Source organism: Sinohyriopsis cumingii, chromosome 15, assembly GCF_028554795.1.
Source record: "Sinohyriopsis cumingii isolate HCF-2022 chromosome 15, ASM2855479v2, whole genome shotgun sequence".
NCBI classification, from domain to species: Eukaryota; Metazoa; Mollusca; class Bivalvia; order Unionida; family Unionidae; genus Sinohyriopsis; species Sinohyriopsis cumingii.
In genome coordinates, this window is record NC_142975.1 from 1,840,330 (window position 1) to 1,854,336 (window position 14,007).

At 35.5% G+C, this 14,007-nt stretch overlaps 1 protein-coding gene across 3 annotated transcripts in view; it reads left to right on the top strand.

The window, feature by feature from the left end:
- LOC149781117 (activated CDC42 kinase 1-like) overlaps nt 1-14,007 on the top strand; it is a 162,164-nt gene that overhangs the window by 42,878 nt on the left and 105,279 nt on the right. Inside the window, exon 2 of one of the 3 annotated variants that reach the window (XM_089935219.1) lies at nt 8,883-8,983. The exons of 1 other annotated variant lie outside the window; for it this stretch is intronic. Coding sequence is in view for 1 of the 2 variants with exons in the window: in XM_089935216.1 (XP_089791342.1) it covers nt 13,683-13,933 (251 nt within the window). In the remaining variant the exon portion in view is untranslated. Of the gene's footprint in view, nt 1-8,882; nt 8,984-12,938; nt 13,934-14,007 lie in introns of those variants that run through there. One more of the 3 variants, XM_089935216.1, reaches the window with a different exon arrangement.

Genomic DNA, 14,007 nt, shown 5'->3' on the forward strand with positions numbered 1-14,007 from the left:
AGGAATCTGATTATTATCGGTGTCATGGTGTATACATATCCTGAGTAATTACATTTTAAATGACGTTTGTACTTTTAAAAAAATATAACATCTACACAATATCATGTTGATTTTCTTATTGTACTGCAGTATGGATAATGTTATTTATTGTATATACATGTAATATATATTTATATGTACATGATTTCTGTTATAAATTTTTTCTGAAAAATATGTTTTCATTTGGTTTTGGGGGATTCTTTCTGTGGTATTGCAAAGAGGAAATAAGAGCTGATTTAGTAATTAAATGATTTTATAGTAGCAATGCACTGAAACCAATCTTACTCAGTCAAAACATTCGGTTAAATTCCAGTGTTAGAAATAGATTCAAGTTCATTCACTGCAGGCTTTCACAAGTTTTATATGATCCCCTGCAAGCATGTTAATGCTCGTAGGACATAATCGCAAACATGTACAAGAAAAAGGATAAGCTTGCTGTGAACTAGTTTTACTTTCTGAAACAAACAAGATAGTTTGCAACTATATCTATCTAGCTAGCTTGCCAAAGCCAGAACTTGCTTGTACAAGCTTGCACAAACGTCTTTGTTAGCTTAATGCATTAACCTCTGGAGGCTTTTGTCGTTTTCGTCTGAAAATCAAGTAGGAAACACGTTTTGAAAGCTATTTCTGTCAGGTGATCTTCCAATAATATAGTTGTGCATGAGCAGAATGGTAAAAAAAAACAGGCCCATTTTTTGGGGTATTGAGACATCTCTTTATTCCAAATGCCCATCTTATCCTACTTTTTGTAAAGGTTCATCAATCTGTTTGCAGTTCATACCAGTCTGCCTTAGATCTGAGACCAAAAAGTCTAAAATGCGGACACAAAATCCGATTCTGACCACAGGCGAATTTTGGGTAGAAAATAATCCGGTCCAAAAAATGAGGTTTTTCCCTCAGTATTTTGTAGTGCAACTAGAAATTCCAGATTGTTTGGTATCATTGTAGAACTACATATGTGTACCTTTCTATAATACCACCCACTTTAATGTATCGTACATGACCTTGACGCTACAGAGCTTGGCAGTAGTCTACTACCTCCTGCCACTTAAACTCGTCACCAGGGGTTAATGTGTTAAAACATCAGTCAAGTTCATCATAAACATACCTCTAACTTGCCACAATACATGTTTGGGTTTGGGCTTAAAATGAGTATGGGTAGATGGTCACATCAGAAAGCATCATTGGGACTCTGACAGAGACTTCTTGGGGAAAGAAAATATAAATCTTAGTTTTACTAATAAATATATATATGTACACATGTGTGTGTGTGTGTGTGTGTGTGTGTGTGTGTGTGTGCATGCGTGTGTGTGTGTGTGTGTGTGTTTGTATAGGGCTTGAATTATGCAACAACTAGGCTACTGCTACATTTAGGTTCTCGATATGGAAAACTGAATTTAAAAAAAAATTATCTACTAAAAGTAGCACAGTTAGGCATACTGTAGAATTACACATGTTCTGTCCCACATTTAGCTGATAAACAGAGACTGCAGAAGTTGTTTACGCAAGATAGGGAAAGTGAATTTTTTCACTAAATCTTTCTCTTTTTTAAATCATATCTCTGCAGTTTGTTTTTAAAGAAAAAAAGTAATCTAGGATGTATTTCCTGTTGTAGATAAGGCCATACTTTACATAGAAGTTCCTTAACCAGGAACAAACTGATTTGATCCAGTGCCATACAGGAAGAACTCTGCCTCTCCCTTCTATCAAACTGAATCAGTGGGTGTTAATATGTAGAAAACATCTGTCTGGATGGGAACTTGGCCTGTCAGTGTTTAGCTTTTTATGCTGAGAATATTTTACACATAACACTTTAACAATTATATCAAGGAATTTGTATTACAATTTTAACTTCAGTACTTTCATGCTGATCTTGAATTCAAAGCAATAAACTACAGATGCATTGTGGGAAGCAATCATTATTTCAAATACTTTCCAATGATTTGCTGACTTTTGTCTTCAAAAATGGATAATGTTGATAGCACAACATCTCCACTTTTGTCATATCATGGAACATTGAGTTTTCTTTTTTAGAAGTACGCTGATATTTAAATTTATCCTGGTTACGTAAAGGTGACATTTGTTAACTGATGCTTGACTTCTGACTCCAGGACATTTGCTGAATATGATCAAAATCAGGCTTCTTTACTACCATCAGTAACGAACAATTACTTGATAACGGTGTTTTTCCCCCAAAGGAGTAACTTGTGTTAATAATCCAGACCATCCAGATGCAGTTGGTGAACAGTATTTGGGGCGATTTTTCTGCAGTAACATATATCTGATTGCCTGCAAGACAAAATGTATATACATACATACAATATGAATTAAACTGATATCAGAAACATACACTTGACTAAGTAGATTTTACGTTCCAGCTGATTTATCCTGTCTTTACCGAGTACATTTGGTTGTATTCTTCAGGCAGTTCTGTTACTCTCTTTCTTCCATTGCTATGGATAGGTTGCCGGGTAAGTTTCGACTACATCAGTTGCTCTTTCAAAGGCTTTAAATTGGGAGAGGCCATTTTGTTAATCATCAACAATTCATTAATTAACGTTTTTTTGTTATTTATATGAACATAAATATTCTTGGAAATTCAATTTTCAAAATTATGTTTTTATTCATTTGGAAAAGGAATTAGAAATTTTGCTTGAATTTCAAGAAAAGGGTATTTATTTGTGACCACGGTCTGAATGATATCCACAATGCTTTGACTACATTTACTCTTTCAGATTTATTTCATTGTAAATGTGCAGATACATTTAATACAAAATAGGTGAAGCCTATAGGAGGAGAAACAGGCAAAATATTTTCTATGTGCATTCACTGCTTGTCGAAACTGAAACCTCTGAGGTCTCCAGGATGTAGAATAGGCATGATGCACTGTTGTGCATGTCATATAACTTGGGTGACTTAATGGAGGTAGCCATTTTGCCTTGATATGTGTTCATGACAATATTGCTATATTGCTATGGATGCTTTAAAAGAGTGTGGATTATATCAGAAATTTCACTTTGTATTTTAGGGATTTTACCCTTTTTGCAGCTATTTTTGTTTTGTATGCCTAAACGTACAGTCAGGGTTGTGCTGATGTGCTAATAAATCCTATACATATATATAAATATGAAAACTGAAGTGGAGGAATACATGAGAATAGCAACAATATTGCATGATGTCATGGAAATATTTTGCAAAGTGTCATGCGTGCATAATCTTTGCCTTGGCTATAAAAGTGTTTCTTGGATTTATAGTTATGAATATTCAGGAAATTTATTTTTCTTGGCTTTCTAATGTATTTTTATTTTATTCTCTGTTTAAGTACTCTATACAGTCTGTCTGATTAAAATCAGATTTCCACTGTTATACATAAAGATCTGGCAATGACTGCTTAGGGGTCATGTTCTGGTAACCTTTGTTATTACCATAATTGCTAATTTTATCAACCAATCAGTTGAGGTCTTATATCTTTGTGTTTGGAAATTGAGCATTGTGAACGATGAACATGAATGTGTATCAAACAATTTGATTCACTTTCAGATTTTTGAAAGCTGCATTTCCGTTGGCTAATTCAAAGGTCACCAGAACATGACCTTTAAGCAGTTATCATCTGATCTTCATGTAGGACAGTGGAGATTTGATTTTAATCAGATTGTCTATGAAGTAATAATGAAAGAAACCAGAAATGAAAGTCCATATGTATATTACCTTAAAGCTTTCTGAGCTCACTATCGGGGCCCTGAGTGTCCGAGTGGGCTAAAGCGCTGTCTGTTATGGATCACTGCCATCTCACCTCTGTCTGTGTGGTTCGAGTCTCAGATTCGGTTAATGTGGATATGTGAGAAAGCTTGCCAGTAGCTTCTGTCGGGCCGGTGGTTCTTTCCGGTTTTTTTTCGGGTTCTTCCTCTGCCATTAATACTGGCCGCCATGTATAGCCTGTCTTGTGCTGAAAAATGGTGTTACATCCTACAAGGACAACAACAAGCTCACTATCAATAAATAACATGTATTATTCACTTAAACTGCATAATGTAACTGCAGATCAAAGTTTGTTTTGGTTCATTGACACCTTAACAATGTTCATTTTTGTAAAATCGGTGCAGTAGTGGACTTGAAATCACCACTAATCTCACATTTTGGAATAGACCCTGTTGAATATAAAAAGCTAACAAAATGTTTCTTCCATGACAAGTCAAGTTGATGTCACATGAAGCTATGTAAAGTGGGCAAGTGGTTTGAGGCTTATGATTGAAAAACATTTCTTTAATTACAAATGGATGGTGACCTACATTTCTAGCAGATGCAAGCTAATTGGTACTCCGATGAAGTACCAGGAGGAATAAGTTAAAAGTAACAAATGTCTTTATTTTCAAAATACAGTAGAAGAAAAATAGTTATTCCATTTGTTTAATTATAAAAATTCTGATGATTTGTATTTTGATGTCTGCATTAGCATGGCAAGAAAAACAAGCTGTATGTTTTACAAGGAAATAAAAAAAAATTGTACATGGATAAGTGACAAATACTTTTATATATGGACAAGTGGAGATACATGAGATTTTCAAAAACAGGGTTATTGTTTCAGAAGTTCGGTACTGGAGCAGAATGGTTGTACTTTACATTATTAAGCTTGTTATTATTAATGACACCCATTAACAGGAAATAAACTATTAATTAAGTAGTTGAGGTTGTATGATATTCCAATCCTGTTCAGTGCATTTATTGTATTTGTATTCCATATGCAATGTAAGTCAAGTACATGTAAAGTGCAGCATAGTTTCATTTGTCTGACTGTTTATCCAACTTAAATATGGATATAATATAGAATGTCATTATTTCTATGGCATATTGACAATATGTAGCCATCCCCTCTTTTGTGACATCTGGCAAGGCTATCCAGTATCATTCAAGGTCATGATATGTTGTGAATTTGATATTTTATCTTCCTCACTAGACTCAAAAGTCCTCTAATGAGCAGGTTCTTTTCATAACAGAATGAATGGCTTCATGTTAGTGGAGGTTGGGTGTACAGAACAATGCAAACTGTGTAAGACAACTATCTTATGACTTGCAAAATCTAGGTGGAATGCACTACATGGTAATGATGGTATGTTTTCTGAATGTTGAAGTTTGCATGAGTGAATTTTATTTTGAGTCTCTGATGCTGAATGCAGAGTTAAATATATTCTGTTTTATTTGGCAAGCCTATGGCTGTATTGCGGAATCTATATTTTCTCTTGAATTATTTCTGTATATCAGTAACCACAAGGGCTGGCCCAAGGGTTGTTTGCACCCAATGTGAACAGTGATTTGGCATATCCTCATAGAGAAAAAAAAAGCCACATCTGGTTTTGCAGCCCTTAAAGCCTGCCACCCTAGATGATGTGGAAATGCAATCCTATGTTCACTTCATCCATATTTTTGGATTTATAATTCATTTCGGAATTGCAATAAAATGGGTTCTGAAAAGTTTTCAGAGGCATGAATGCAATTGAAGGTGGCTGTGTCATGGAGGGCAATTTTTTTTAAATGTATTATGTTGGTTTCTGCACAATGTGGTTCTTTTACAAAAGTGACTGGCTTACAGAGATGGTTGTTTGAGAAGTTTTGACTATAAAAGCAAAGCTGGTCTCGTTTATCAGGCAGGTCACAGTATCAAACAATTGTATCATGTGATGAAAGATGCTTACAGTTATATGCTGTTTGTTGTTCAGAGTGTGTTATACACAGTTAGATGTTTTACATTATTAACCAAGTTGCAGCCTTTTTTTGTACTGAAACATTTTATTCATATTCCAGTCATTTTCTTTAAATTCTTTTTAAACATAATTATTTGTAAAAGTTGGATGAGGGACATTCTATGGACTGTTGCCTGGTACAGTAACACACTCATGACTGGCATTTGGGGCTATTTGCAGTAATGTATTCATAGCTGGCATTGGGGGCTGTTTGCAGTAACACACTCATGACTGGCATTTAGGGCTATTGCTTTAACACACTCATGACTGGCATTTGGGGCTATTTGCAGTAACACGCTCATGACTGGCTTTAGGGCTATATGCAGTAACACACTCATGACTGGCATTTGGGGCTATTTGCAGTAACACACTCATGACTGGCTTTAGGGCTATATGCAGTAACACACTCATGACTGGTATTTGGGGCTATTTGCAGTAACACACTCGTGACTGGCTTTAGGGCTATATGCAGTAACACACTCATGACTGGCATCTGGGGCTATTGGCAATAACACACTCACGACTGGCATTTACAGCTATATGCAGTAACACGCTCGTGACTGGCTTTAGGGCTATATGCAGTAACACACTCATGACTGGCATTTGGGGCTATTGGCAATAACACACTCATGACTAGCATTTGGGGCTATTTGCAGTAACACACTCGTGACTGGCTTTAGGGCTATATGCAGTAACACACTCATGACTGGCATTTGGGGCTATTGGCAATAACACACTCATGACTGGCATTTGGGGCTATTTGCAGTAACACACTCGTGACTGGCTTTAGGGCTATATGCAGTAACACCCTCATGACTTGCATTTAGGGCTATATGCAGTAACACACTCATGACTGGCATTTGGGGCTATTGGCAATAACACACTCATGACTGGCATTTGGGGCTATTTGCAGTAACACGCTCATGACTGGCTTTAGGGCTATATGCAGTAACACACTCGTGACTGGCTTTAGGGCTATATGCAGTAACACACTCACAACTGGCATTTGGGGCTATTGGCAATAACACACTCATGACTGGCATTTAGGGCTATATGTAGTAACACGCTCATGGCTGGCATTACGGCTGTTTGTAAAATAAATGAGCCTGATTTCAAGCCCCACAGGGAAATGGATGTTTGTAAATTCTTGTTTTCTGTCAGATGGTAAAAAGAATTCAGAACTTTGTAGGTAGCAGACCAAACTATTTTCCATGAGGTGATTTGGACAAACAGGTGTTCTACTGCCCTTGGCCTATGGCATCTGGCATTAAAACACCTTCTTGTCCACAGCACTGGGGTGGGGTGGGGGAAAAGTAGTTTATGGTTTGTAGACATGTGCTTATCCAACATTCCTGAGGGGGAAATGGATCAGTCTGTTCCATGCACAGCTATGAAATAATGATTGGGCACCACACTTTCTCCAGTGCCTAATGGTGTCTTTCATGCTAAAAACACAGCAGCATTCAACATTTCAATTAAAATAGGGAGAATTTTTTGTGGTAAAAAGCAGTTTATGAAATTAAAAGAAAAGGGTTAACTGCAGTTAACAGTATCAGCTATTGTCAGGTGTTTGTACAAATCAATGAAAATTAAGTTATCTGTAATTGTTGGTATTTTTCCAGTAAGATTTCTGAAGCTTCCTAAGCAGTCTTTGTTATATTGTCTTTTTTAACATTTGAATGGTATACCTTTGAATGGAGAGAGACTGGCTCTTAAGTATGGGCATTTTCATTAAATAACTAAATCATGGTGTTTGTCATGACTGAAAATCATGCATGGGTAAAAGAGAAATGGAACGAGTTTAATGACACCACATGGCTTGAGTGCTGCCTTAATCTGAAGATTAGTTTTATTGCTTGAATTAATTGGCCACAAACAACCAGTATTAAATAGGACATAATTCAGATTAATTCCATTTAAGCATGAATGTAGCTTGTAATTTAATGTAACTCGACACCTTATTGCAAAGTTTGTAAAATCTAAAACTGTGTAAAAATAAAGGCAAATAATGACGGTGTAGTTTAACAAGACCTTGAAAATGTTTGAAAGCAGCACTGGGTTCCTATTGATGCCAGCTTGTGAAACATTTGCTTGTAACAATCTTGAAAAATAGTAGTAAATTGCAGAGCTTTTCTACTGAAGAATATCACAACTAACAAAATCAGGTGAAAGTTGCAGCTTGTTGTTGATGATCTATAGAATGGATGAACATCCTGACAAATATCAATAAGACACTGAGCTAAATGAGAACGTAATATCAGAATTTCTTGAATGCCTTAGATAATGTTTATTTTTATATAAAAAATTAAGCTTTCCTTATGTATTTATTAAATTTATATTGTACATTTATAATCGTCAAGTAAAAAAAAAACATTTTTTCTGATCTGTGATGATTTAAAAAAATGTAATATCAATAATTTAAAGAACAAGCGAGTTGCAGTAAATAAATGAACTCTGTATACAAAGTTGCCTGAATTATTGATTCACTGAATGATTTATGTTCTTAACACTGCAGTAATATATATCCTCCTCTGGACAGATAAAAGTATTTCATAAACGTATAATTGATAAACAAGTAAATTTCAGATCCATATAAATTGATAATATGTATAAGTCATTGAATTAAGAAAGCAGTAAAGTAATTACAAACAATGGCACATTAAAAGAAGCAGGTACAGGTACATTGGTGGTGGGGGCCTGTTGGTGGTTATACTTGCATCTGCTTTTACTTGTTATCTAATTAATATGACATGGTTGAAACTTCTTGATTTTAAGGAGGTATCTGACAGGTTTGCACAAGTGTTCCACAGCAGTGGAATTATGCCTAGGGGAGCTATTATACTGGTACAACATGTGCCAGTCAACCATGTGGTTGTTGCTAGAGCATCAGAAAATTTAACAAAATTGAAAGTAGTGAAGTATGATGCAGTATTCAAATATTTCAAATTTAAATTTTAAAAATCCGATGAGTCTTGGTAATAAAGAGAGAAAAACAACACGTATACACACATTTTCTTTTTATTCCATGTAATATTTTGACTGAAATAAGATATGATCTGAACATAAGTATACAATTAGCATATACAGTTTTATTCAAAATTGTAGGGGCCCCGAGTGACCGAGTGGTTTAAAGTGCTCACCATTCCAGATCACTGCCATCTCACCTCTGTCTGCGTGGGTTTGAGTCCAAGGCTCGGCTAGCGTAGGTATGTGGGAAAGCCTGCCAGTAGCTTCTCGTGGGTCGGTGGTTCTTCCCTGGGTTTTCCATGGTTCTTCCTCCACCTGTTATACTGGCCACCATGTATAGCCTATCTTGTGCTGAAAAATGGCGTTAAACCCTAGAACAACAACAACAACAACATTCAAAATTGTCACCAACACAACAAATAATGTCATTGTTTTAAAACTATTTTGTGTATTTACAGAGGAGCCTCATTAATCGGGACTCCATTTATCCGGAAACCTTGCTATTCAGAAATAATTCAACGGGAACGGAATTCCTAGATGTTAATTTGCTTTGTTAATCAAGAAATGCACATTCCAGATCAAGAAATCAAACTCAGGGAACAAAGTGTAAAATTACATTAAAATTTGGCTCTATAATCCAGAAATAATCTGTCCAAAAATAAGAAAATTAAAAAAATCATATATGAAAATACAGTCAGTTGGATAATATAGATTCACCTACACAAATCTGGAGGGATATCAATGTATCAATCTCTGAATGATCACATTCTAGTGGTATGTTATTAATTGATCACATGATCATGTGTATTGAAAAAACTAAGTAGTGTGACCATATTGTAACCAGTGATTGTATAAACAATGTCTGTTTTAGATAGTCCTATTAAATAAACACACTGGGATCAAATTGTCCATGTTTTGTGACATAACATATGGGTAATAAATTAAGTGTGTCATTAAGTGTCTTTGTTGCTTACCACTTGTATGTAACAATGACAGTTTTTTGATGGCTTTATAAATACAGTTGATTGATTTAAGCTGTGGACAGTATAGGAGTTCATTTCCAAATAAAATGGGGATGTCAATTATCAGCTCATTAGCCATTATAACAGCTGTAAAATACATTTTCTAAAACTGTATTTTATTAGTTTACCTTAACACATGCTATAATAATGTGAATTAAACACAAGTCAATAGATGTATTCATTAATTTATTTCAACCATTATTGAATATACAGTACATTTACATCTAGCACATACATGTACATGTATACAATATGATGACATTGTAAAATAAAAATGCATGATTCAATTATCCGGAAAACTGATTCATCTGGACGTATTGACTATGAAGAAAGTTGTTTGGATTAACGAGGCTCCTCTGTATATATGAAATATGATTATAATTAATGACTCACTTCCAAAGCAGGCATTTTTTCATGTTGGTGTTTGGTTTGGGAAAGTTTATTACAAAATCCCCTATGAATCCATCGAGGATTATGACAGTCTGCATTGCATGTGCCCCAAACACAATAGTGAACCAATTTTCTGATAAATTTTCAGTGATTTTCTGTGTAATCTTTCAATCTCCCTTGCATTGTAATAAGAAAGTAATCTGGAATAGTCTTTTGTTTGTGAGCAAATATGATGTATAATATTTAACAAGACATTGAATTTGATGCCTATTTTTTACTGGTCAAAACTAATTAATGCACCCAGTTTGATTGATAGGTTGGAACCTATCCATTACAGTGTACCACTGAGAATGTATCAGTTAGTGGGGCCGTGAGTGGCCAAGTGGTTTAAAGCGCTCACCATTCCGGATCACTGCCATCTCACCTCTGTCTGCGTGGGTTCGAGTCCAAGGCTCGGCAAGCGTGGGTACATGGGAAAGCCTGCCAGTAGCTTTTCGTGGGTTGGTCGTTCTTCCCTGGGTTTTCCAGGGTTCTTCCTCCACCAGTTATACTGGCCGCCATGTATAGCCTATCATGTGCTGAAAAATGGCGTTAAACCCTAGAACAACAACAACAACAAGAAGTATCAGTTAGTATGGATCTTTATCATTGGGCATGTAAAATGTGTCAAGCTTTTCATGTTAAACTTGTCTCAAGAAGTGCATATTCCTTATTTGATTTCAAGCAGATTTAGTATGATTAAGTTACTTTTGAAACTATTGGTTGATTATGACAGATATTATTCTGTCACCATCTGACAGAGTTATGGCCCTTCCTGAAATAAAATGCACTTCGGTCTTTTTCTTAACAGTCAGCCATGTATGATGTTATCAAAATATACAGTTAAAACAGTCATGAAAGAAACCCCTTCTGCCCCCAAAATCATAGTCTTACTCTTATGTCAGGGCACAAAACTACATAATCCAAAAATCTGTACTGAGAAGATGATTTCTCAAGGCATGTAGTCTCTCATTGCAGAAGTATTGCAAGAGATGTTTTGCTGTATTGTTAGTTACTGAAATGAAATATTAGGTTTTTCAAAGTAATATCCTAACCAAGTTTGATTCCCCAAAAGTAGTTTATAGTGTTATGGTCCTTTATCAACTTCGTAGCAGTAATCATCACATTTTTTTAAAAATTCTGCAGGACATGACTGAAAGCATATAACCAATTTAAATGCATAGCATTAATGCTGTTACCGGTTTTCAGTCACAGTCCACAATATGGTTGTTGGAATGCTTTTCAGTCACAATACACAATCAGGTTGTTGTAATGGTTTTCAGTGACAGTACACAATCAGGTTGTTATAATGGTTTTCAGTGACAGTACACAATCAGGTTGTTGTAATGGTTTTCAGTCACAAAATTTCTCTGCTCTATGTATCTGAATTTTCTTGATAAAATCTCAGTTTTAACATTCAGTCTCTTTGAAGGGTCCCAGTCACATATGACATTTTGAAATGCAAATATTTAATAATGTTGCTGCATTTTCATTTTCACAGCTTGTCTGAGAGGTAACTCTTAAACCATCAGACTGGATTTGTTTAAAGATGAAAACAAAATCGTATCTTACTGCTTACACTCCAGCCCCATCACAACTGGACTTCAGCATCACTGAATGTTTTTCATTGTATCTTTTTCTTACATACGCATGAAGTGTATTGATCATGTCACTCATGCAAGTGGAGGGTGATATGGAGTGTAAAGCCAGGTCTTCAGGTGTAACATGCACTAAACTCCACTTCAAGATAGGATTCTACCTGGCAGTTTGTGGATTACATGAATGTACATTTATTTTGTTTGGCGGCACATCAGCACAGTCCCTGGTATATAACAAGCAAAACCTACATTAGTTAGTAAAAGTTGCAAGTTCAAATACCTTGCCAAATTTAATAGAAAGACATGTAAATGTCTACCAGAAGACAAAGATAAAGGTAAATATCTTGCCAAAATACTCCCTGAAAGGCATACAATAGAGAGATAAAGGCAGAAAAGGGTAGAATATTTAAAATAAAAATTGTGATCTTTTAAAAAGATAGGACTTTCAGTTGGAATACCACGCTCCGGATGCCTTTCACAGCAAATAGGTTACCTCCATTATTCACCTCATTCCATAAACAGGAGACATATCAAGCCTGTTCTACAACTTTGGGCTTGCAGGGGGAGTTCAGTCTGCAGAAACTGTTGCAGCTAGTTCTACAGCTTTGGACTTACAAGGGGAGTCCAGTCTACAGAAGATTCAAGCTATGTTACAGCCTGATCTACAGCTTTGACTTGTAGGGGAGTCCAATCTGCCAAAGATTCAAGCTGTGTTAACAGCCTGTTCTACAGCTTTAGACTTGCAGGAAGAGTCCTGTCTGTAGAAAATGTGTTACAGCCTGCTATACAGCTCTGGACATGTAGTGGAGTCATATCTGCAGAAGATTCAAGCTGTGTTACAGTCTGTTCTACAGCTCTGGACTTGCAGGGGGAGTCCTGTCTGTAGAAGATTCAAGCTGTGTGACAAAGGAGTTGGATTGGGAAGTGAATCACTATATTGATTGTACAACATGTCACATCAGTATATTCAAAGAATAAAAACTAAAATGGAATAATTTATAATAATATCCAGCTCATAATTTATTATAACACCAACAGTTATGTATTATACTTCAGGCATTTTCTTTTTGTGTTTATTTTCCTAAGTATTACAGTGTAGATCCAGCATAACTCATAAAGGGATCCATTTACAGGTCATAAGTGATTAACAATCTATCTTATTTCCTTAAAGTTTGGGTCATCATCTTTCCAGTGTATGGATTTGACAAGTTAACTGCAGATATTGACTAAGTGCACAAGTAATGAGGTAGAAATCTATATTAGTCAATAAATATTCATGTACAAGGTCACAAGTATCCAAAGCAGGATGAAATTGATTTGTGGGAGTTTCGTCATACAACAGTCGTTTGTTGGATATAGATTTTAGGACACGTAGTTATAATGTTCTTATCACAGATTGCATTTACATTTGATACCGTTTAAATATATCACCAGATTTTTTAGTATGTTTTATAAAATATGAACTTTTATTCATTTGCTGCAGATCTCAATGGGAAAAAGACTACCAGTAAATCCTGAGCACTCTGGCATGCAGCTGGTTTATAACACTTAGATTTGAAGTCCCAGCAAATACTCAATTACTCAGTAAACCCAGTGCTTATCAGTTGTTGATTGTTGAATGGATGGGGATGTTGTAGAAGGTTGAAATTGATGCATGCCACACTTTATATGTGCAGCTTAGAAGATTTACACTGTAAACATGACTAATATTTTCCCAGTAAGGATGCATTTCGGTTTATTAGTTTATATTCTGTGAATGAAGCAATAGTGAAACCAATGAAAATATTTTAATCTATTACTAATAACATTGCATAGGAAAGTAATGGTGTCTGTGTTAAGATTACATTTATTATATCTGGAATGTGTATTGGATTTTTGTGCTCAGTAAAATGAAAATGGTGCGATTCAAAGGACTACGAAAAGGTTTTGGCCGCAAAAATAACGTCAAAGAAAAGCCGAATGGAACAGTGGGACAAGGTGATAATATTATTGATAATCAGTGGAGTGAAGATGGTAGCGTTTCATGTGTTTCTGGAATGAAAGAGGCACATGTTAGTTGTACCGGAATTATGGAGAAAACCGAGGTAACAGATGCATCTTCCGCCAGTGACAGTAAGAGAATATATGACACTATTCCAAGGTAGGATTTATTGCATAGTTCTGCATTTTATAATTCATTTTATTTTATACTGAATTGGAAACACAAGTTTCATC